This window comes from Podarcis cretensis (assembly GCF_951804945.1).
Source record: "Podarcis cretensis genome assembly, chromosome: 9".
NCBI lineage: Eukaryota > Metazoa > Chordata > Lepidosauria > Squamata > Lacertidae > Podarcis > Podarcis cretensis.
This window is the reverse complement of record NC_137178.1, coordinates 42393015-42419255: the sequence shown is the minus strand read 5'-3', so window position 1 is coordinate 42419255 and position 26241 is coordinate 42393015. Positions and strand designations below refer to the sequence as shown.

The following is a 26241-nucleotide window of genomic DNA, read 5'->3' as shown; positions in this document are numbered from 1 at the left end:
AGGCAAACAAGCAGGAGGATGACAATGGTGCCTAGTGGTTGCAGGAGATCCCAACAACTAGCAGCCCCTTACCTTTCTCCATGTATCTTGGGGGTCCACTGGGCAAGATCCCCTGCAAAGTCCACATCCCATAGTACTCAGGGCTGGGAATGATTATTATTGGGGGTCTCAGTAGCCCCCTTTCCAGAAGGATCCATATGCACTGGCAGAGAAAGGGGTGTGTGGTGGGGGTGGTTTTTCCCAGGTGTCACTGCTGAGGAGGGTGACAAAATGCTGGGCGGCACTCACCGCAGGGAATGCAGTGTGCTCGAGCCACGCATCTCTCCTGGGAGTGACGCGATGGCTTCAGCACCCACAGGCTCTGCACTGCCCCAAATGGTCTGCCCGCTGTCTCCCCCTCAGCTGTAGGGCGGCTGAGTGGAAGGAGGAGGCAGGCTCCTTGGAGGCCCCATGGAGTGTCCTGCCCCAGCTCACACCGCCCATGCACCAGATCGGCTTGCTCCGCCGCTGTCCATGTGCAGGGCTTTAGATTGATCATGGACGCTGCAGAGCTGTTTAGAGAGCTGGGGCAACCTATGTGTGTGGGGCAGGGGTTTGACTGCCAGCCCCAAATGTTTTGAACAGTATTCAGCAATTTTATATCTGAAGCAATCATTCTCGGATGGGTGGGCAGAATAGGATGTAATTTCCATCTAATTTCTACTTTAGAAATTCATGCTTCAGTCCATCTTTAGCAGTTTGGAGCCTATAGCTGCACTATGTTGGCAAATGTGGAAGATGAGATGGCCATCCTAAGAATATTGGAATCATGCAAGTGTGAAAGGATATGCTTCAGCAAGCCATTCTGATTTGATAAGGAACGGAACGGAACGGAACGGAAAGGAAAGGAAAGGAAAGGAAAGGAGAATGTGACAATCAACTGAGGCACTTCAGTATGACTCAGCGCACACGGACTGAATAGAATGGTGTGGGATTAGGGAAAACTGAAGGGATAATTTGGCCCTTTTGTCAAGTTCTTAGATGGCTGAGCCTCTTGGTGACAATAATTTACATATAAAGGTACATAGTACTCCATTGGATGTGCCTAAACTGATTGTCCTGTTCACCTTTCTTTTCTCCTTAGCTTTATCCAATTATAGTGCTTTGCATGTCTCTTCATCCTCAGGTTCTGAGTATATTTTAGGATGACAACAGCACCTCTTTTGGGGGGTGCCTAAAGATGCTGTCAAGCCTACATGCATACAGGTATAAATGCACATACAGTTTTGATCAGAACTGACACTTGAATGTGTGGACATGGACACAGGCCCAGGAGGTAGAATTTTGATTAAAATACGGCCACTGGGTGCAATACAGTCATACTGGATGGGTCCCATGAACAGAGCCTCCGTTATCAGAAATTCTTTTTCACAGCCACATATTAGTTTACTTCTGCAACATACCTTTTTCTTTCAGTTTCCCATTAGGTAGAAACATCTGGTACTCACTTTCTATTCTTCATCCTTCTGCTTGGTATGTGTGAAATTAGCCATACTATTCCAGGGAGGAGTACTCTGGTGATAAAACTTAAAAGGCCTCCATCTGCTATCAACACTTGTTGGAGCAATTTACTATTATGCATCCCGGAAACTTCTTGACCGCAGTGAAAACTGCATTTTTGCAACTCATACTAATCCTTTAATTTGTACACTTCCACTTACCTTTTGATTATATTTTTTTTAAAAAAAGAAAAGAAAGAAATTAATAACATTAAATTGTGGGTATTTATCAGGGTCTCTCATGGGCTATTTAGACAAATCCATTATCAAATCTGGATAGTCAGCATGGACTATTTTGAGTTATGTTATGTCATAAAAATATTAATATCTATATCTATATATATCTACTCTGTGGTTAAGTTTAAATGCTTCCTATGTTCCCTGAGCATTTTGTAATTTCCGCAGACACGGTGCCCTTTACGTTTAACCTCCATTTGTAATTAATAGTCTGCTTTAAGTAAATGGGAGATCCATTTACTCAAGGTTAAGCAAATACGGATAGCAGTTATGCAATATTAATAATCCAATCAGATATTCATTCTCAGTGGGAGGAATAGAGTTCAAGGTTTAACAAACTGCAAACTAGTTTGTAGCAAAGAAAGGCAGCAGGGGAGGGTGTGTTTTTTTAAAATAGTACTCTAGCTTAAAAAATATATGTACGTGACATGACTTCAAGCCTGCAACCTGGGAGGGCATCCTTTGCGACTTCAATAGACACAACCTTAAAAGAGCGTGGCCCAGAATTCTCTCCAGAGATATTTCTCTTGAACTTGGCTTCATATTCTACTCCCTTGAAACAGAAAGATCCCTGAATACCGTAGTTATAGAGGACCGGTTATCACTTTGCATTTTGTACTTGGTTATGATTGCTAAAGAACAAAACTGCATGCAATTCTGATGCAACCCAGCAGTCATCTATATCATCTTGCTAAATAGCAAGGAGACTCTTTCGCAACACATTAGGTGTAGAGAGGCAGTAATGAGGCTACTGATGCCTGGGCATCAGTGTAAACCATTTCACAAATACTAATGAAGCTGTTCAGTAGAATGAAGCATTTGCTGAATAAATCAGTTCTATCAATAAATTACTTTGCTGAGTTCCTTGCCTCTATTAGCAGAAGAGAGATCTGGTTTGTCAGTGCATCGGTGCTGTGCACCCTCTAGTGTTAGCCATGGAAATAAACTTTAATTCTTGATTTGCTTTCTGAAAATAGGTGGATTTTTCAGAGAGTAACTAAAAGAGAAGCACTATGGACCCATTAAATACAAATTTTTCAAGATAAGTAACAAATGTTAAACTCATTAGATCTCATTCTCCAAGGTACCTTTGAGGACTACGATCCTACCAAGTACCTTCATCAAATTTCCACCCAATTACAACATTTAATTATATTATTAACAAGTTTTTCGAGAGTCACACCAAAGATGAAAATGTGAAGCAATCGGTCAACCCCTGCTTGAGCAATACTGTCTACTTTGGACTGAGTTTGAATTGAGGCATGCAGGGGTAATGTGCCACCGACAGATAACATTTTATTGTGCTTTCTTTATTATTTTTTTTTATCCTAATTGATAGATAAAGTTATGGAAGAGGTTCAAGTACTGTGCCAATAATTTTCTGACAAAGATTCCTATTCCATTCTCCCACCCCCATACACAGGGTAGCATGGCATCCAAAACTGGCATTTAGAGGATATTATAAATAGATGTTGTTTCTTCAGCTAAAGGTCTGATATCATCTATTTATAATATCCTCTAAATGACAGGCATCTCTATGACCATGCTAGCTAATTTTCAGCAGCTACAAACTCTGTGTTCACAGATGTCTGCCAGCATGTGCAGCGCAGTTCATACAATTCCATTCTATGTTATTTAAAGAGGGAGAGGAAAGTCAAAAATCCCATTGGTTGCTCAAAAGTCCCCACTTTTATATAAACCCTCTGCATCCTGCTACTTTGGAAAATTAACCGACTCAATTATTTTTAAATTCCAGGAATTCTCCACTTTTATCTAGCCTGCCATACGTTATCTGTGTTGAATCCTGTTGCTCACTTTAAAAAATGCTATGAGTATAGCAACAGAGGCATGTGAATTGCCTCTTGATGTGTATAAAATGTAATCCCCACCCCTTTCCTCATTTTATATAAGCTATTAATTCCAGTCTTCTATAGCTGAATTTTCATTTTCAAATAATATATGCCCAATGGAGAAGCTTAGGAAATTAAGTGGATTTCATGACAGAGGTATGTAACAGTAGCTACTCCAATGCTATGCATCCTTGTCTATCTGGTATTCTTTGTGGGGGTGATAATTTAGATTTTCTGCAGATACAAATACTTTTCTTTTGAAAAGAGGCATGAGTTTATGAATCTTTTGAGCATACTTTATCAGTAGATAATGACTACAATCCTAGGCACACTTACCATTTCGCAGTAACATCTAGTAAGACGCTGTGCTGTACTTGGTCTAGAAGTAAACAGTGAAGCAAGGCACTATACATTAAAATAGGGGAAATGTCTGTTAGTGCTACTTCCTGTAAAATTTTGAGTAATAAATGCTAATATTTGTCATTACTGCTTTAACCGATATTTTATCTCAATGCTTAGAGGCATATTCTAGATATGTAAACCTCTGTAACAAATGAATTAAATCTGGCAGTGCTACATTATGGCTTTTCCCTGCCATTCGGATCCACCTTGAAGCATCCTTTTCATTTGGTTTTGTAGGGAACCTATGTGCCAATAATTTTTCTTCTTGTCAAATGTTAAGGATTGTTGGAAAAAGCCAGGCTCTATTTAACCAGAAAACCACTGCCGTCTCTGGAAGAAAGGAAGAAGTATGATTATGAATTTGCAACTTCCACCTCATTCCATGGAGTGCACAATATTGTTCGTACAAGGAGCAAGAGCCGTAAGGCACTGTGGATGACAGTAGTTGTGGGCTCCATTTGTTTGGTTGCCTGGCAAATCGGCAGTCGTTTCGCCAATTATTTCAGCTGGCCCACAACAACATCGGTGGTAGTTCAGTATGTGGAAAACATAGAGTTTCCTGCTGTAACTTTTTGTAATCTGAACAGGTAAGGCACCGTTTACTTCCAGTAGGAATGGGCAAATGTGTTAATTTTGGTTTCTCTCAGTTTCTCATTCTTCCCATCTTCAGCCCAATTTTCTACATCAGTTTGTGAAGATTTTCTTCTTCTTTTTTTAAGTTCTATTGAAAAATTCATGAAAAATTCTTCCTCTATACACCTTTTAATATACAATTTTATATGCATTTCTGTATGTTATTTTCACTGATACACTTTGATATATTCATTTTTGTACACTTTAGTTGGCTGGAGAACTGCATTGCAAAATTCAGAAAAGTGTGAATTTGGAAGACTCTATGTGTGTTGGTTCACATGTTGTGTTGGAAGGTGCAAATTAAATAAGCCCACCTTAAAATGCCAATTACATTGAATTTCCCCTTAATTTCTATCCTTCTGCTAGATTTTCTATTAAGGTATATATAATATGCATAGGTCTTCCATAAAATGCAATGCTATGACCAAATACCTGACTTGGGCTCCTTACTCTGTTTCTTTTAAAAGTTTTAAGAGCTGCTTTGGAATTATCCCATGGAATTCAGGCTTAACCCTGCTTTTATGGTTTATGCTCACAGGTTCCAAACCCAAGCAGTAGCTAACCTGAGCGCCATTTTCTTCCTGTGGAGCATAGTGTCGGGAGTGCTACATTTGTTCGATACTAGAGAAACATTTGGCCAAGAGATAAAAGACTTCCTTCAGGGGAATCAAAATTTCAGCATCAAAGAATTCACAAGGAATAATGGTTTCTATCTCAACAACAGTACATTGTTGGATTGTGAATATTTTGGAGAGCCGTGTTATCCAGAGGTAATATTTTTGTTTCTATTATCAGAGGTAACATAGACATTGTGAGGGCATGTGAATATGGAAACTCACAATCTAGTGATCACAATCTAGTGATCTGGAATGTATCACTTTCATATGGAGAGGAGACTGCATGTATGTACAAAGGACTAGATCGCATACGTTTTGTTGGGAGCTATTATTATGATACAAATTTTATTTCCTCAGTGGACTTCCACCAATTGTACGCCTCAAAGACCAGAAAATAGGTCTGTAATTGCTTGCCTAAGGCTTGATAAAGCTTAATGTGACAAAAATCAAAAGGATGCTTCAGAAAGTCTACACCTATGAATTTCATCCCATGTTTTAAAATTCTGAATGACTTGATCTGGTTTGAAAGTGGGAATAAGGCACTCAGAATTCTTCATTGTTTTGTTTCTTTGGGAGGAATTCATCATACACTTTTCCAAATGTTCTTTTTTTAAAAAAAATTCTCTTTATTAATTTTCATACACACATATACACACAGAAAATAAATTCTTCACGGAAAAAAATAATAATAAGAACAACATAACTTAATTATAAGAAAACAAACAAAAAAACAAAACAAAGACAAACATGTAAGTTATTGACTTCCCTCCACCTTAGTTTTGGGTTATGTAATACATTTTTCCCCGCAGTTTTTCTTTAAAACTCTTGTATGTCGAAGGGTTATATTAAGCCTACTGTGATCTTTGGATTTTTTAAATCTACTTCAATATTGGTTATGAATTTATTCCATTCTTTAATAAACTTTGTTTCTTTCTGGTCTCTAATTTTTTGTGTTAATTTTGCCAATTCTGAATATTCAAATAATTTACTTTGCCAATCTCTTACTGTTGGGATATTGGTTGATTTCCAATTTTGGGCGATTAAAATTCTAGCAGCTGTTGTTGCGTACTGGAATAAGGTCTGGTCCTCTTTCTTAATTTCATTGCCAATCATTCCCAGAAGAAAATTTTCAGGTTTTTTTAACAAAAGTATATTTAAACATTTTTTTAAGTTCATTATAAATGAGCTCCCTGAAGTTCTTGATTTTTTCACAAGTCCACCACATGTGGTAAAAACTACCTTCCTTGTTTTTACACCTCCAGCACATTTTATCTCCATTCTTATAGATTTTTCCTAATTTTACAGGGGTGATGTACCATCTGTATATCATTTTTTCCATGTTTTCTCTTAAGGCAACACAAGCAGTGAACTTCATATCTTTATTCCAGAGCTTAATCCAACTATCGTATTCCAAATAATATCCCAGATCTATCGCCCATTTCACCATAACTTCTTTTATTTCCTCGTCCTTAGTATCCCATTCTAATAGTTGATTATACATTTTTGATAAGAGTTTTGAATTTCCTTCCAGTATTTCTATCTGGAATCTTGATTTTTTTCGTTTATCCCGATCTTTTTATCTTCTGTCCACAGTGCATTAATTTGATGGAATTGTAACCAACTCGTTAATTTATCTCCTAGTTCTTCATACGTTTTGATCTGCCAACCTTTCTCACCAATAAATCTTCATATGTCCATCTCTTACCTTCTATGTTTGTTTTTTTAATTGTTAAAATATCTATTGGTGAAACCACCAGGGAGTTTTCCTTTCAAGAAGATTTTTATTTCTTTCCCAAACCTCTAGCAGAGGTCCTCTAATGATGTGACTGGAGAATTCTTTATGTACTTTTGCTTTATTATGCCACAAATATGTGTGCCAACCGAATCTGCTGTTAAAGCCTTCTAAATCTAGTAGAAAAATTCCTTCCAGTAGGTCTTTAAGGTGCTACTGGAAGGATTTTTTTTATTTTGTTTTGACTATGGCAGACCAACACGGCTACCTATCTGTAACTAAATCTAGTAGGTCAGTGTTTTTTATTACAATCCATTCTTTAATCCAACAGAGGCATGAGGCCTCGTAATACAGTTTCAAATTCGGTACGGCAAAACCTCCTCTTTCTCTTCTATCTGTAAGCAATTTAAATTTAATTCTAGGCCTTTTCCCCTGCCAAATGAATTTAGATAAAATTTTCTGCCAATCTTTAAATACTTTGTTTCCTCTTATCACCGGAATATTTTGAAATAGAAATAACAACTTTGGAAGTATATTCATCTTAATTGCGGCCATTCTTCCTGACCATGATAATTTTATTCTGTTCCATATATCTAAATCTTTTCTAAATTTCTTTCCAGGTTGTTTCATAATTGTCCATCATTAAATTTATGTTCTTCATAGTTAGCCAAATTCCCAGGTATTTTACTTTTTTTACCGCTTTAATTCCAATTTTAGCCTCTAGCTGGTGTTTCATAGCTTCTTCCATGTTCTTCGTCATCATTTTAGTTTTTGATTTGTTTAACTTAAAACCCGATAACTTTCCAAATTCTTCTAACAATTCTATTACCTTATGGACACTTTTTTGTGGATCTTCTAATGATACCATCAGATCATCAGCCTATGCTTTCAGTTTGTATTCTTTTTTCCCAATTTTAATTCCACGTATTTCTGGAGTTGTTCTTATCTTATTTGCTATAATTTCTAGTATCATTATAAATAAAAGAGGTGATAGAGGGCACCCCTGTCTCGTACCCTTTGAAATTTTGAAATAATCAGTCAAATAATTATTAATAATCAATTTTGCTTTCTGGCTTGAGTAAATAGCTTTTATCCCTTCCAGGAAGGCGTCCTCTATCCCTACTGTTTCTAGACATCTTACAAGGAATTGCCAAGATACATTATCGAAGGCCTTTTCGGCGTCAATAAAAATTAGTGCCGTAGGTATTTCATTCTTGGCCTCTAGATATTCAGTGATGTTAATTATATGTCTTATGTTGTCTTTTAATTGTCTATTGGGTAAGAATCCGACTTGATCTGTATGGATAAGGTTTCTTAAACATTTCTTATGACGGCTGGCCATTACTTCCGCAAATAATTTATAATCATTATTTAATAATGATATTGGTCTGTAGTTTTTCATATCTAATTTATCTGTGTCAGGCTTAGATATTAATGTAATATAGGCTTCCTTCCATGAGTCTGGTGTCTTTCCGCTGCTTAAGATGTTATTCGCTACTTCGCACAGCACCGGGGCTAAATATTCCTCTAGAACTTTGTAGTATTTAGCTGAAAGGCCGTCAGGCCCTGGAGCCTTTCCTAATTTCATTCTTTTTATCGCATCCTGGATTACTTCAATTTTTATAGGATTATTTAATTGTGTTATTTCTTCTTCTGTTAATCCTTTTAGTCTATTTTCTTCTAAATATTTCTTTATTTCTGTGCTGTCTTCTTTTTCTCTTTTATATAATTTTCCATAAAATTTGATGAAATTTTCCTTTATTTTCTTAGATTCTTCCACAATTTGCTCTTCTATTCTTAATTTGTTGATCATATTTTGTTTTTTGTTTTTTCGTAATTGCCACGCTAATAATTTTCCGGTTTTATTTGCTGATTCAAAGAATTTTTGCTTCCATATCTTGATTCTCCATTCTACTTCTTGGCCTACTAAATTTGAGTATTTCGTTTGTAATATTCTATAAGTTTGTTTAACCTGCTCCTCAGTTGGATTTATTGCTAGTTTTCTTTCGCAATCTCTTAATTGATTGAGTATTTCTTCTTCTTTTTGCTTTCTTAACTTTTTCCTATGGCTGTTCTGATTAATTAAAAATCCTCTTAACACTGCCTTACTGGCATCCCAAACTATCTCTATATTAGTCTCTTTATTTAAATTCATCTCAAAATATTCTTTTAACGTTCTTTTGGCCTTCTCAATTATTTCCTCATTTTCAAAAAGATAATCGTTCATTCTCCATCTGTATGTTCCTTGTAATCTGCTTTTTATCTCCAACGTTACTGAGCTATAATCTGAAAGAGTTCTGGGTTGGATTTCACATTTAAGTGCTCTTAATGTTAATTCTCTTGAGACCCATATTTGATCCAACCTGGCCCAACTTTGGTGTGGTTCTGACAGGTGTGTATATTATTTCGTTGTTGGATTTTTTATGTCTCCAGATGTCTATCAGATCTAGATTTTCCACCAGATTATTAAATGTTCTTGGTAATTTCCCCTGCTTAAGTTTTCTTCTTTTCACGCTTCTATCTAATTCAGGTGTTGGCATGGCATTCAAATCTCCAAGTAAAATCATCTTATGATCCCCCAATTCTGTTAGCATTTGTTCCAATTTTTTAAAGAATTCAGCTTTATTCATATTTGGTGCATAGATATTTATAACGTTAATCTTTTCTCCCTGATGGTTGATTTGTACTCCTAAAATCCTTCCTTCATCGTCCTTACATATTAATATTGGGTCCCATTTCTCCTTCATGTATATCACAACTCCTCTTTTTTTATTAGTGTCTGAATTAACAAACTCTACCCCCAACCTTTTATTTGCTAGTATATGTTTGTGTTTTTTTGCCACGTGTGTTTCCTGAAAACAGATCACATCATAATTTTTATTCTTTAACACCTTTTGAATTTTATTCCTTTTAGATTTTTCGTTCAAACCATTTACATTCCAGGACAGAACCTTTAACGGCATTATATTGTTTGACTTTAATTTATATTCTAGTCGACCTCTTCTCTGTTAGCTCTTCTTCTTCCTCCTCCTCTTCTTCTCCTCCTACTGCTCCTTCCTCTTCCACTTCCTCTTCTTCCTCTTCTCTCTCTCTCTTTTGCTTCTCTGTGTTTTTTGCCTTCTTTTCCTTCCTCCTTTCCGTATATCTCCCTCCTCCTCCGTACCTTTCTTCCCCTTTTCCTAGCTCCTTCTCATATCTTCTCAAAAAAAATTCTGCTTCTTGTGTATCTGTCAATCTGAATCTTTTATCTTTATAATAGAAGGTAATTCCTTTGGGGAACTCCCATCTATATTGTATATTGTTTCTCTGTAAGACACTTACTATTTGTCGGTATCCTTGTCTTTTACGCAAAGGTCTAATTGGTATTTCTTTGTATATAATAATTGTTCTGTTTTCAATTATTAATTTTTTCCGATAACTTGTTCTTAATATCATATTTTTCATCTCAATTGAGTTAGAAATCATCAAACAATCACCAGGAGATTTTTTTAGTTTGAACTGCTGGGATTTCACCCTTATTCTAAATGCGCTTTCTACAGTACAGGCTACTTCTTCCTCTTTTATTTCCAACCATTTTGCTAATTCTCTTATCATTTTTTCTTTTATATTCTCATTAATTTCTTCTTCTACTCCTCTGAATTTTAAATTGAGTTGTTTCTGATGCATTTCTGTCATAGCTAAGCTATCCTCAATCTGTTCTTGTGATTTGTTCAAATCTCTTATTTCCTCCTTCATTTTTTCTGTCTCCCTTTTATGTTCCTTCATTTCTTTTTGAATTTGCTTGTTTGATTCCTCTATTACTTTTGATCTAACTGATAGGTCTTGTATTTTATTAGTGAGTTCTCCCACAGCTCCTTCAATTTTTTTATCTATCTGTTCCTGCACCTCTCCTAATTTACTTTCCATATGCAATTCACTCTGTTTAAATTCCTCTTTGATCTTTAACCACAATATGTCTAAGTCTTTAATTTCCTCTTGTCGTGAGGCCTTTCTGTCTCCAGGAGTCCCTCCTACCTTTTTTTCGTTTTCCCCTGACATTTTGTGATTATTTACACAATAGTCTGTGTTAATTTTCTGTCTCTCCCCTGAGGGGCGCACAATCTTTTTTTTTTTTTTGTTATTCTTATTTTTCTATGTCTTAACCACTCTCCTTTAATTTACCTTATTACGCCCGTGCTATTTTGTTTTTCTCATTTTATATTCTTACAATTTCTTTTATATCACTTTCTATTGTATTTCCTTTTTTTAGACAGAGTATTACCTTTGAAGTCAATTAATTCAGCTGTATCCTAAAGTACAACCATAATATCTCCGAGTACCACCAAAAATATGTACTATTATAATAAACAGTTACAGATCCAGTTGGATAATAAAATGTCCAGAAATGAAAGAAAATAGCTTCACTTATAATCCCAGTATATCTCGATCTTGGCAATCTTAAAGTCTTGTTTATACACCTTAGTACCTTCCTTAGGCTCCTGTTTTTCTTCAGATGATTCCCCCCTCCTAGGGTATTATTAATAGTATATGACAATATAGTTTGTGTTTTCCCAAACCGTCCCTTAAAACATTAACACCCTCTGAAAGTTTGGTAAATTTCTCCAAGACTCAAATAATTATTACTTATGTATGAGTTATTCCTGTTAAAGTGGTATTCTAAAGTCCACGTAGATTGATTGGAGAGCAGTAGTTCCTTTTTTTAATTTTTTTTTTAAAATTAAATAATTAATTAATGTTCGGTTTCGATTTCTTTTAATTTCTTAAATCTTCCACCACTTGCCGGTTTAATCCATCACGTGTAAAGGATATTCTATAACTTAGTCCATGTCCTAATCCAAGGTCTAGTAAGGCTAATAATTCAGGCTTTAATCCACGATCTAAAACAGACCTGTAAACCAATTAGATCCCAGTATCACAAAATCACTTGTCTGGTCTCTATCACGAAATCGCTGTTTCAGTCTCTGTCCCTGAAGAAAAGGAGATCACTGGTCCAATCTCTATCACCAAATCACTGTTTCAGTCTCTATCACAAAAAAGAAGAAATCACTGCTCCCGTCTCTGTCACCAAATCACTGGTCCAGATTCTGTCCCAATTTCCTGTTTATATTTCCAAGTCCATAAGAGATGTGAATGTCCAATTCAAAATGTTGTAAATATCCAATTATAGTCTACTGGGGTGTAAAACCCCCTGTTTTTAACACTCAAAGTTATTTTCCAAATTTTCCCAGGGTTTATCGGGTGATATTTTCCGCATTCCAATTATTTCTGGTTTTTTCTAGCTCCAACGCTTAAATGTGAATCTTTCCCAGAGAGAGGAAAAACAACGAAAAAGAAAACGGGAAAGAGGGGGTTAACTTAAGTCCAGTTTTTCAGCAGTAAGGATCAAAAGAGTACCCAAGATCACTGCAGTCAAATATAACTTTTTTTCTTAGGCAGTTCTTATTTAAAAGAGAAGAGACGTTTCTGCCAACCTTCCCTTATTCTTGTTGTGGTGGGATAATGAGCTGCTTGTGCGTTAAAGCTTGATCCCCCAGAGCTCACTCAGTGTAGTGAAGCCCTGCCTTGAGCGGAGCCCTTTGGCATGGCTCCCTCAGTCGCTGGTAGAATCTGACAGTGGGCGTCTGCGGAAACGTTTCCAACATAAAAGCTGTTTCACGGACATGCGTCTTCTGGATTCTCTGCGTGACAGTTTCTGGCGAGGGGTGGGGGTCCTTAAAGGGGGTTCTGATACCTCCTCACTGTTCTCACTGGAAGTATCCCAGAGCCTCCCCTCCGACTCCCTTTCTTTTGGAGCTCCTGCACCCCCCCTACTGGTTCCCTCTTCTGCTGAAGTGTCTCTCCTATTCTCCTGGAGCCTTCCCACCACCTGTTCTTCCGATGGCAGTTCCCTGACACTTGTCTTTACTGTAACTTTGTTGTTTTTAACGCAGCTTCCAAGCTCTCCCTGTTTTCTTTTAAATTAAACTTCTACTAGTCGTCTCAAGCTGCTCTTTCAATCAGCTCTGAGGTTATTAAGTTTCTAATTATCTCTCTCACCGAAAGGGAACAACAAAGTCTCTGGATAGTCCTTAATCTGTTGCTTTGTTTTACAAATTCAAAAGTCTATTTGCCTCGACAAAAGCTGCCGTGGGCTTTTGTTATGTACTCACGCAGTCAGGCTAGAGGCTGCTTCCTTCCTTTACTCCTGCGACTTTGTATCCTGCACCATTTTAACTCCTCCACTGGGATGGATTCCTTAATTTAATCCTTCGACATCCAGCGTTCACTTAAAAGGTAAAGGTAAAGGTACCCCTGCCCGTACGGGCCAGTCTTGACAGACTCTGGGGTTGTGCGCCCATCTCACTCAAGAGGCCGGGGGCCAGCGCTGTCCGGAGACACTTCCGGGTCACGTGGCCAGTGTGACATCGCTGCTCTGGCCAGAGCCAGATCCAGAGCCGCACACGGAAACGCCGTTTACCTTCCCGCTGGTAAGCGGTCCCTATTTATCTACTTGCACCCGGAGGTGCTTTCGAACTGCTAGGTTGGCAGGCGCTGGGACCGAGCAGCGGGAGCGCACCCCGCCGCAGGGATTCGAACCGCCGACCTTTCGATTGGCAAGTCCTAGGCGCTGAGGCTTTAACCCACAGCGCCACCTGCGTCCCAGCGTTCACTTAGTGTGTTCTTAAAAATTTTAATTTTAAAATACTTCTCTCACACTAAGAGATTCACCGCGTTCTCTAGCGAGAGCCAGAGACATCGCAACACAGGGTCAGTACCTTCCTCTTGTGCTTGCAATCCTGTCGTCTTCAAGTTCTTCAAGAAAAAAACCCGAAAAACGGCCAGACCGCTTCCGCACTGCCGGTTAGCCATCCCTCAAGGGTATCCCCCTTGAGATTTTTTGGGGGTGCAGTGCCTTTGCAACTCCCCCAAGCCCCTGTGTTGTTCGGAAAACCCCAACGAGGCTTTCCGCGCTCCCTTTCTATCCGCGGCAGAAATCGGAAGTCCACTTTTCCAAATGTTCTGTCAGTGCTGAGACAAGTATATGTCATACAACCTGTAAGTTGTAATATTCTCGAGTATGCATGGTTGACAAAGGTAATGTTTGAGATAGTGAATTGTTGTCTTGGTTGTGTGAAACAGCTGGTGAGTGAGAGTGTATGCATGGTTGTATATATATATATATTGTGTACTTTGAAATTCTATATTATTCTGCACTGCAATGCCCTCTGGTTTTATGTAAAACAAAAACAAAAAAGCGGATACTGTTTGTGTATTTTGTGAATCATTTGCTGGGCATTGTACTTATTGTTCATGTAAATCTCTTTCAGATCTTTTCAATAGTAAATGGAATAGATAAATAAACTGTTGACAGACACTGCTCTGAGGCATTTTGTTGCTTTGGGCAAAATTATAAATAGTTCCCAGGACACCAATCAAAATGCTTGTTACCTGAGGCTGAAAATATGGTATAGACTTCCTTCCCCCACCTGGCAGTAAAAAATACAATGATAATAAATAAATAAATAAATAAATAAATAAATAAATAAATAACAGTTTTATGTTCCTTCATGACACCCTAAATCAGATGCCTGGGACATCCTCCTCATTCTGCCTCATCTATTGGTAAGGCCAGTTTTTACCTCAGGTACGACCCTAAGAACCATGAGGAAGTGCAGCCAAGAGGTTAAATGGGTTTCACTTCACATTTTCATCCAAAATAAATCTAAATCTATAGCTACAGTTCTCTGTGAACATACTTAATATTTGGTGAGCTAATTCAATTTCTTATTTTCTTTAACTTTTTTTCATGGAAGAACTTTGAACATGTCTTCACTGAATATGGAAACTGCTTCACCTTTAATCACATTAACATTCCAGCAAAAAGAAGAGTGAGTGCCTCTGGAAGGGGCTTGAGTTTGCTTTTCGATGTCAAACAGGTAGAGATATTCAAAATGTTTCTACAATGCAACCACAAAACCTTGATGATAAAGGACAGGGCATGTGGGTCACTTTAATGGTACAAGTTCTTTGAAAACAAAGCAAAAAAATAGTAATACATACATGATTGAAGTTTCCCACAAAGTCAAATTTCATAAGTAAAACTTATGAAAGCCCTAGAATATAATCTGCATCCTGAAGCTGAATTTGAGTTGACAGATTTTGAATTGGTGTGAAATCTGATGTAGAGTCAGATGATAAGTGATATGGTGATACATCGTGGATTACAAAACGGAGATGCTGCATATATGCTCTTATTTTTCTCTTAATGTTAATTATGGTAGTAGATAATTTTTTGCCAAGGCAAGTCACAGTTCAGTGTGACAGTGATCTGAAAATTATCCTCTGTAATTTTACTGTAACCCTTCAATGCCTTGTGTCCTAGGCAGAGTTCACCGACGACCCTGCTCTTGGTTTTGTTGATGTTGGCATCACATTTGCTATCCACTCACCTAAAGCGCCTCCCCGATTTGATGGTTTAGGTATATCAACCCCAGTAGGAATGCATGCTCATGCTGCAATCCAACAGGTGAAGGTAAGCATTAGAGTAAGACACAGAGAAATGGAAGTACAGTGGTACCTCGAGTTAAGTACTTAATTTGTTCCGGAGGTCCGTTCTTAACCTGAAACTGTTCTTAACCTGAAGCACCACTTTAGCTAATGGGGCCTCCTGCTACTACCACACCACCGCTGTGAGATTTCTGTTCTCATCCTGAAGCAAAGTTCTTAACCCGAGGTACTATTTCTGGGTTAGCAGAGTCTGTAACCTGAAGTGTATGTAACCTGAAGCGTATGTAACCCGAGATACCACTGTATGGCTAGCCACTTTAAAGTCCAATAAACTGCCTATGCAATCATCATTATTGATAATAACAATATTTAACAATATTAAAATATATATTTTCTTTTAATTGTCAAATAATTCTGTGTACATTGCAGCAGCCTTTGGCTATGTGCAATAAAACTGACTGAGACTGAGACTGAATATTAAAATACAATATTAAAAATCAATTAAAGCAATTAACCCCTAATGATTGACAACTTTAAAATATAAGCAAGACTTTGAAATGACAAGGCACACAGGATGGATAAAAAAGCAGAGTAAAAATTTAATTTGATATAGTACTCCAGCTCAGTTCTATGTTCAAACTCCAATGTATACCTAGAGCTTCCTACCCAGAAAATCTTACCCATTCAGTTGCACACTGAGCATCCATCTTGAATCAGGGGAAATTGAAGCTAGCTGGGGCCGGTCAGGCTGTCCTCTGGGGGCAGCCCTGCAGAACAACAATCAAGTTTACTACCAAGTCTTTTAATTTAATTCAGTTTGGTCTGGTCCAACAACAACAACAACAAATCTTTTGCAGCAAACTGTGTATGTGTGGAGGTGGGAATGGAGGTGGTTTTTGTTCAATTAAAACTTGACAGTAGCAATGTATATAACATATGTCGTGCCATTTCTTTCATTCAAGACAATTATTCAAGAATACCCTTGGGGAGAATGCAAGCCAAACATCAAACTTCAGCACCACAAGCTCTATAGCACCTACGGATGCCTACAAGAATGCAAGGCACGCCATATTCAAAACCAGTGTGGATGCTTACCGTTCATGCTCCCAGGTATAACTGGGCAGGTATAAGTTGCTTTATTTGTTTGCAGTGTTCAAAGAAATCCAACAAGAGTGTGCGGATAACAGCTTGGGGGGATGCCTCTAAGCCACTGCTTTTTTTCTTTAAAAATGTTTAGGGGTACTCTCATTTTGACTCAAGAAAATCACCATTTTATAGTTTAATCGGGAAAAATAAATACTGTAAATGGACAAAAGTACAAAGATTCCCAAAATGTTTAGGGGTATGCATCCCCCCCCCCAGAAAAAAGCACTGCCTTTAGCCAATTTTGAGCTATCTACTCACTAGTAAAACCTATGCACAAACAGGGAGGGCGAAAAAAAGCAAAGGTCTGAAGTGACTCATGGCAGCTCCTCACACAATTTGGAACCCTTATTGTGCAGGGTTCCTAACAGTACAAGGAGAAAGAACTCCCCAGTTCACCCTTTCACCCTCCCTGACTTGTAGGGCAATGGGAGGTGGGGCTTAGTGCTCCCATCCCTACTCCCCTTGCGCAGCATGCAAGCATATGACATTGCTGTAGAGTCTTTATGGATTACTTTCTGTGCAGGCAGAGCATCCCAAACTTTTTCCTGCTGCCTCTGAGCCTCTGCAGAGCGGTGGAGGTACTGTCACATCCACAGCCTGGCTGCTCATGGCGATGGTAGCAGAAGGCAAAAGGGCAGGCAGATCAGGCCCAATCCCTGTATCAGCTTCAGGTTACTGCAGATCCAGGCCAAGATTAGGACCAATGCCAGCTAGTATCAGCTGGGAGAGCAGCTTGGGATCCAGTGGATCCAGAGCCAGCTCAGTTTCATCCCTGCAGTTGGAATGGCCCATTTGGATGCTTTCTGGCAGGCTCTGCTAGCAGGAATATCACCAACATGCCTTTCACCCACCCAAATGTTCAAAGGGTGCATGTTCTGCACTGGCAGAGTGACAAAAGTATCACTCCATCAGTGGTGGCCAGAGGAAGGACAGCTGAACCAGCAGAAGCAATCAGTGCTGCTCGGCATAAGGAGGAGGGATTGAAATGTAGTCTCAGACAGCTTAGTTTCAAAGATAAGTCCTTAAATGCTTAAGGAATCACCTCGTGCATAAATGACAGCTGAATAATGAAACCATTAGGATAGAAACAGGCCACCTGCAGCCTAAGGGTCTAATATAGCTCTCATGTACCCCTCACCTTATTTTCAAAAGCTCTCAGCAAGAATGATCTGTCTCTGCCCAAGCAGTCCTCCTGTGGAACAGAGAAAAAAGGAGTTGGCAATAGGTGAATCAAGGAGCTAGCCTGCCCACCAGAGGTTCAGCTCTGCGTATCCAGTCCCTAACATACTACCATCAGATGATGTCATGATGATGATATGATGATGAATTGCATTTCTTACCTGCCCAAAGGTGTCCGGGGTGAGATACAGCCATATAAAAACACAACATTAAAATTGCTAAGAGGATGGGTACTAAAGATATATTTCTCAGGTGTCAAAAGCCAGGGTAAAATTAATGCAGCCTCAAATAGCAAAAAGATTGCCCATCCTCAGCTCAGGTGCTATGAGTGTTTCTACATGAGCTTCAGGTTGATACATACAGGTATTGAATTCTTTGCCTTACTTGCTGGGGTCACTTGCTTATTGGTTATTATTGGTTTACCAAACAGATGGATTCAAATGTGTGTTTTGATACCTTTGTCTTTGTGTTTTTCTCTCCTTCCCCACCCCCTCTTCTTCACACCTGTTGAAAAGGAAATGGCACAGAATGTGACTTGGACAAATTTTACAATTGTGTTTCTCCTGAACTGTGTAAGTAAAGCCGAAGTCAAATACTAGAGCCTGTTTCATAGGTACCAGGCAGGGCCATGTCACAGTGATTACGTCTGCAACTGGCAACCAGCTGGACCAGTGGGGGTGGGGGCATGTCTCACATTTCTACCAACCTGTGGAATCCCAGTCACACAAAAGCATCATTTGCACCAGGATAGTCAGGCTTAGGGGGAAATCCCATAGCCTGGGATATTCTGCTGATGGGAAGCAAGGCTAGCCTCTGCAATGGCTAGCCTCTGCAACAGTTTATTAGGGAAAGGAGAGGACTTGATTTTTCTCAGAATACTTTAAATGATCTCAGCTGAAAGTTGTGTTTAGACAAACCATAAATAACATTCTAAATGTTCCAATCATCTGTACAGTTTTGGTTTGATTTCATAAGTTCCAAATGCTGAAGAAATTCAGTGTAAAATACAGGCACCTATTTTTAGTGGGAAATCACACACTACCATCTTTCTGCGACTTAGAATGTAAGGCTGCTGACATAGATTCAAATTATCACCAAATCCTGCAATATAATATAATATTTATTATGCTTTATAAATAAATCATTTGCTTGGGATGATAAACTCAATCTATTTTTTGTTGATTTTACTATGGCTGTTTGCAGTTGGTGGTGAACATGGATGTCGCCTAGAGTGGGCATTTATGTTTGAAATTGGTTCCCATTTTAGATAAAATTGAGCTCGCGGGATTGTGTACAGCAGGAACACATAATTCCACTTGCCCTGTGCCTTGTGAGGAAACAGATTACCCAACCACCATTTCCTATTCAACTTTCGAAAGTGAAAAGGCTTTGAAATTTCTTTCTACAAAGCTGAAGAAACGTCCAGAATATATCAGGTACTTTTCTTCTTCATTGTCATGCTGTCAAGAAATGTGTTTTACCCAAGAGCAACCTTTATTAACCCAACTGAAGACATATTCAAGAGATGTTGAACCCAAAGAATTACTATAATTCAAAGGCTTCTATTTTATTATTTATTTCATATATCTATATACTGCTTAATACTAAAGCAGCAGTTCGAAAGCACGTCAAGTGCAAGTAGATAAATAGGTACCGCTCCAACAGAAAGGTAAACAGCATTTCTGTGCGCTGTTCTGGTTCTCCAGAAGCAGCTTAGTCATGCTGGCCACATGACCCGGAAAAACTGTCTGCAGACAAATGTTGGTTCCCTCGGCCAGTAAAGCGAGATGAGCGCCGCAACCCGAGTTGTCCATGACTGGACCTAATGGTCAGGGGTCCCTTTACCTTTAAACAATAAACTGGGAGAACTACAAGGTATGCAAGTCCCACTATCTGCCTTTTCGCTATATGAAAATTCACTTATCCAAACATAAATAATTATGCCCAAACCTTTCTATACACACCACAGATTCAGATATCTGAACAGCCAGAGTTTGCCTACTTCTTTTCTTCCTTGCTTGTTTATGCTTTGCTGGTTGATGACAAGTAGGGAGCAAGCAAGAGCAGACAGCAGGACAATTGTTTTTTCTTTGCCTTTCTTTTGCTGGTTGCCTGCAGCCATTACAGAAAGAACTCATTGAAAAAGCAGGGGAGAGATCAGAAAAAAATCCAGATTAGAAATGCTCCCATAGGAATCTTTGGAAATTGTGGACTCGTTATGTGAATGCTTGCCTAATGAATGATTTCCAGGCAACACATTGTGTTTGGAAAGCAGGACCTGTGTGTACAATATAATACAAAACTACAATATAGTACAATATAAAACAATAAAATTTCCCAAAAGTAAAACATATAGCAGCACTTTTTGAAAACATTTTGAGTCAGGGATCTCTGATCTCTTCACCCAATATCCCCACCCCCCACAAAAGCAAAAAACATATCACTTCTGCAAGGGTAGTTATGTTGCCCTGCAACAGCAAAAACACAGAGGCACCTTTGAAAAAACCTAATAGATTGATGGTAACATAAGCTTATAAATCACAGCCTCTTTAAAAATGTTTATAATCCAATATAAATTTTAAAGTTCACTCTTCTATAGATGAGGACTCCTTAGTTTATCTTCATCATCACTGGAAAGGTCTCTGATTTTATCAACACTAAAAGCAGTTTTATTAATGATTATGTTATATTAATATTGTGAAGATCAAACTACAGTAGATCTGTGCTTAGATCTCACATTTCCCCCTAATGTTAATTTAATGGAGCTGGAGGAGGCTATGGCTTGGGGGAAAGTTCTTAACTCTGTTCCTCCTGTGACATTTTCTAATCTACTATTAGCTCTACTTGGCAGCGGGTGGGACTAGAGGAATGCCCCCCCCATTGCCACTGCTCTGATCAAAATTGCACAAAACAAATGAAATGCCTAGAATTCTAGGTTAATTTTTTCCTTAAACTTTTTGATTTTTGTTATTTAGCTTAACTCTATAGTCGATTACTTCTCCTTTCAGGGATTTTCACAGCATTTCATTCGTTTTGTGTAATTTCTTGGTTCTGTGACTGTCTTTTTTCCACTGATCAAAATTGCAGCTGTTTTAATGAAAGTTAGAAATGCTATGGATCTTCCCCACCCTGTGTGATGGTGTCTTCATAACAACATTTTAATTTTACTCCTTCTGACATTTGATTACTGTTCACAAATGGGGTACTATCTAGCAATTAGTCACTGAAGCATGACAAATTACAGGGAAATGTTTCTGTTCCCAAGTGATTAACCAGCCAGGATCAAACAAACATATTAATGAGTTTAACATCATAAATTAACTAATAGTCATCCATTGATTTTTCAGAAACTTTAAAAGGTAGTTTCAACTATTTACAGCCCTATTCCAAATATGTATTGTGGTATTGCCTCAGCTACCTCAGGAAGCCCAAACTGTGGGATCCATTAGCAGGGTCATTATGGTAATTATAATGCAACAGGTTTAAAATGGAGAAGGTCCTTGAAGAAAGGAGTGAGTTGAGCCTTCATTTTTAGAGCTAGGATTGCCTAACACTGATTTATTAAACAAAATTTAATGGTTCAACTAAACGTTCATAAAAAAAGAAAACTATTAGCTCAGAATTTAAGAAATAGCTAGGCCAAGGTGAAGCACTCAAAGCTGGTCATCAGCAATCATTTGAACTGAGTAAGTAAATACTTACTATTTCAATGGTGTCATTTTTCATTGTTATCTAGTGATCCTAGGAATTTTAGTACATTTTGCAGCAACCAATGAGGGTTGCCACTTAGTGTACACTCAGCCCAGAGTTTCTGCTGGCCTTATCTCTTTGGCACATGTACCTAAATGAAACATTCATGTTCCCAGGCATTTATCTGTTTGTCATATCCAAACATTATATTTTTAGATTTATATTTATTTTTAAAAAACCTGTAGATGTGTGCTAAAAAAACCCAAGGACATTATTCAGTCTTCCTGCCTCCCTGGATAATCTGTTCTATGCATACGAGTTGCCTGCTTCCCGTTGGAAGTTACCCTTCTTCCCATTGAAGTATTTCTTATGAGAAGACACAGGGGCTCATAAGAACTGTTTAGGCTGACTTTATAATATGTGAAAACACTCTTGAGTGTGCTGCAGAATCAAATTCTATGTTCTCGCCACCTCCCCACGATTTTGGATTACTGTTACTTTGTTTAAAGCATGAATAGTATTTTCTACAGATGGTGATGGCTAGATTGATCATCATGATGATGATAATAAATAGTAATACAATTGCATAATAAAAGTGTGCCTTTATTATCCATAGGCGTAACCTTGTATATATTGACATTAGATATCATGATTTGAATTACAAAATGACCCGGCAGCAGAAGGCATTGAGTGTATCTGAGCTACTTGGTAAGTGACCCAAATGCACTTAAAACAACAACAAAAAACCCCTACATTTCTGTGTGATCACAGTAATGAAGTAGTTGTTGACATAATTACTTCTATGCTGCATCACACTATCACTGTTTTCTTAATTAGCATTATTTGGATCATGAGATATAACTATCTTTACCAGCGGATGGTATTCAACAGTGGGCAGCATATAGTGGGTAGCATTTTTTTTTACTCAGAATAGAATCAATAAACATTACTAAGTTAGGGTCATTAATTTCAGTGGGTCTACTCTGAGTAAAAAAACAGTTGAATATCACCCAGTATTTCTATATAATACGTTTCTATTTGTTTGCTAACAGAAGAATCAAGTCTTGTATTACACTAGATTACAGCACAATAATATTTATTTAGAAGTAATTTCCACTATGTTCAATAGGTAAGTGTGTATAGTATTTTAGTTTCACTTTGGGCCCACAGAAACCTGTAGTAGTTATTAATAGATTTCAACAGGGTTGCATAACGGAAGTGGTCGTTCTGGTGAATATTTTGTATCTGAAGCACAAAATTTATTGAGTTTTGAAATGGATCTTATTCAACATTGTGCAAGTACATTTCTGTTTCAGCAAGGGACTTCCCCTTGCTCTCTGCCCCACCATTCAAATGCTTTCTGGAATGTTCTGGAGCATATTTGGGGGGCATGTTGGGGTTACAGGAGGGAGGATAGGAAGGGGAAGTCCCATTGTGATGACATAAGTCCATTTCATTAGAGGGCAGCCACAGTTGGCTTTCACTCAGTGTGTCAGTGATTTCAAGACTGAAGGCTAGCATCCCAATCCTGAACACATTTAGATAGAATTAAATCATACTAATGTCGATAGAATATAGAGGCACAGAATTGCTGGACCAATCTCTCTATTTCTTTCATTACAGCTGATGTTGGTGGCCAACTTGGTTTGTTTTGTGGAGCCAGTATGATTACGATCATAGAGGTTGTGGAATATATTTTCACCAACTTCTGTTGGATGTGTGTCTTTCTTCTACTGAAAGCACCAGAAGTGCCCAACTGGAATACAACAGATCAGAATGCACAAACACACAAAAGAAGAATCCAAGAATGTTAAGGGCTTGCAGAAAGGGAATGGAAGAAGGTGAAATTTTCTTTTCAGTAAATGGCATTTCCTTCTGAAAATAATGCAAGATAAAACAGTATTCAGTTCATACTTATTTCTCTGATGCAAGTCCAGAAAACAGATATTAGGGAAGGCAAGTATTTATGAATGCAGGGCTTGCTTATCCTGGTAGTCTGCACCATCACGGAGAACACAGAATTTCCTCGTGTACAATAGAATTCACATTAGTCCACATTTATGTCAGTGGGATGTAGGTGTGCCTAATTCTCATTGGAGTGCACAAAATGACATTCCCCCATCCCAACTTATAATTGGTTCACTCTCTCTAAGTTTTATTAGATAACTTTCATAGGAAACTGAGTGGGGTGGGGTGTCCTAGAATTCTCCTAAGCTTGGAAAGGTCCTCCACCATTGCTATCCCTCTGGGTGGTAGCTTCCTTCCCCACCTTCCCTGCTGCTTTCCAGCAATTTCTCAACTGAAGAGCCAAAATTGGCCAAGACAAGACTGATGGAGGTCATGGATTCAATATGAATTACCTTGGTTCTCGTCTCAAATGAAGGCATCTGAGCATGCCCATGTTGATAGGAGTTCTTGAAATGGCCATTTTTATTTCTGAAGATGTATTTATCAGGAGAGCAATTGTACAGCTAAAGCGCATGACACAGTTTCCATGTATCCTGCCACTTAAAGGCTAGCGGGTGTTCAAAAGGATGCCTCTACCTCCATCCTTCGGTAAGGAAGTTCCTTTTCATTCAGTAGTCAAGATGGGCATGAGATGTAGTCATGTAGTAAATTCATGATTATTAGATGTACAGCTGAACACATAATAGGCATATGCACATGTGAGCATGATTGGCACATGAGTGTGTATTTGATGATGCAAGACTGTACTAATGAACCTGATAAAGGTGCAAACTGAAATTATAATTCACTGTGAATTCTGCTTCATTTGGGATAGTCTGCTAATTTTCGCATGCAAAAGTCAAGTTGGACTAGCATAGCAAACTGCAGACCAATAATGCTCGCTGTTGGGTGAAGGTCATGAGTCTACACAGAAGGAAGATTTGGAGCGAGGGTTTCCCACTAAATCACTCTGTCACTGCTAAATGCTATGTGCTCATGCTTCCATAGAGATATAGGACCTCAGGCATCTCTACCTGCTGCCTTTTTCTCCTCCTGCCTTTCCTTAGAAGCCTTATATTGAGTCAGACCTTTTGTCCATATAACTCAGTATTGTCCACACTGGCGGCTGCAGCTCTCTCCAGGGATTCAGGCAGGAGCTGTTCCTAGCTCTACCTGGAGACACCAGGGATTGGACCTGGGTCCTTCTGCATGCAAAGCAGGTGTTCTACTCCAGAAAGAAAGTCCTTCCATATTTTAGAGTTGCATTGCAGCATTATAGCCAGCTTCAGAATGCTTCAGTTTTCCCATTCCACCTTGCACTGCAGACAGCAAATCCTTGAAAAGCTTCCTAAAGAGATTTTCTAGATATATGGAAGATAGTGGCATGGTCACAGGCCTTCCAAGTCAAAGGGTATTGCTTCAAAGCAGGTTTGAGTTCTAGACCCAGACCTCAACAATTTTAGGAAATTAATCTCTGAAGCAAGTGAATAATATAAAGTAGAAACTATAGACATTATAAAAATAGTAATACTTTAATCAAAGGTTTAAAAAGGGACATGACTGCAACATTTCACATAATGCAAAAACCCTTTTGTTAGAGAGAATTTTAAATATATTGTTATAGACGGCCAACTCATCCACACCCCAACAGGGAAATATATAGCTGAGGGAAAGTGTTTGCTTTAGATTGGAGAATCCCTAATTGCAATTTATGACCAGCAGATGTCCTACTTAGCTTTCTCTTTTTCCAGAATAAAATGAGATATTTTTAGGTAAAGAATAATCTTTAAAACACACAATATCCATAGGTACTTTTTTGTGCTCACTACTGACACTGCAGTCCAGTGAAGCCACATTTATGGTGTTCAGTAAGGGGAAGATCAGGTGAGCTGTGAGTCTTCTTAGTCTGATGTCCTGGTGCTCACTGCCAAGGGGCCTAGTCTCCCTCCATATAGTTCTTAATTTTAAACTGGACTTGGGCCAAATAAATGACTTATTCAAATAGAGGACTGTCCTCCGACAGCCCTTCAAATCAAGGCTCAACTCTGTAAAGTAGGACCCAACCCACCCTATGCGCAATGTGGCTCATGTTACTCAGAAATATGTATTTTTGCCATTCTCTGCTCTCACTGAGAGAAAAGTGACGATGTAAATGGTAGCAGAATTGTTATTTTGCAATCACTTTTCTTCAAAGAAATATCAGTGCATGATCCAGGGGACTCAATGTGTTTATATGGCCTAAATGTCCTTGTTTGTGTTGACAGGTATTGCCAACTCAGGTAACTCTGGAACCTACTAGCTTAAACAAACTGCATTACTGGTATTTTGTTCCACAGACACAATATCAAACTGACAGTGTATGAAGATTTACAGGGGACATACCGTAACTGTATACACAAAGTTCAAACAAAACTGCCCAAGGTGCATAAACTAAACTGAGGATGTCCATTCATGTGTTGTCTCATTGTTGCCATCTCCTTTTTCCCATCCTGTGGCTCTGACATTTTATTTTAGCATTGTATTTAGTGCTCAGCATTTGTAAGGACATGAACACACACACCTCATCCACCCCCCAGACTGCATTAATTTTTGGGGTATGCAAAATCAAAGAACTTCCAGGAATGCCTGGGCGTGCTTTAAATACAATGTTGCTGAGGGTTCCCACACCCACACCAGTCTGCCAGAAGGCTTTAATTCAGTAGTAGAGCATCTGTTCTGCATCCAAAAGGGCCTTAGGTTTAATACCCACTGTCTTCTGAAAGAGCTAGGAAAGACTCTTACCT

General features: G+C 38.5%; 1 protein-coding gene across 1 annotated transcript; it reads left to right on the top strand.

Moving 5' to 3' along the window:
- The first annotated feature begins 1779 nt into the window (after positions 1-1779).
- ASIC5 (acid sensing ion channel subunit family member 5) lies at positions 1780-24276 on the top strand. Its single transcript, XM_079990466.1, has 10 exons — positions 1780-3781; positions 4308-4614; positions 5199-5430; positions 14803-14925; positions 15372-15521; positions 16459-16606; positions 18337-18393; positions 19089-19257; positions 22128-22219; positions 23135-24276. Exons 1-10 carry the CDS (start codon positions 3742-3744, stop codon positions 23323-23325), a joined length of 1509 nt encoding a protein of 502 aa, XP_079846592.1. The 5' UTR covers positions 1780-3741; the 3' UTR covers positions 23326-24276.
- The last annotated feature ends 1965 nt before the right edge of the window (positions 24277-26241 follow it).

Coding starts and splice junctions, on each gene's coding strand:
- ASIC5 (XM_079990466.1), top strand. CDS start 3,742: ATGGAGAAGCTTAGGAAATTAAGTGGATTTCATGACAGAG. Junction 3,782..4,307: donor AAGTGGATTTCATGACAGAG/GTATGTAACAGT, acceptor TCAAATGTTAAG/GATTGTTGGAAAAAGCCAGG. Junction 15,522..16,458: donor CTGCAATCCAACAGGTGAAG/GTAAGCATTAGA, acceptor CTTTCATTCAAG/ACAATTATTCAAGAATACCC.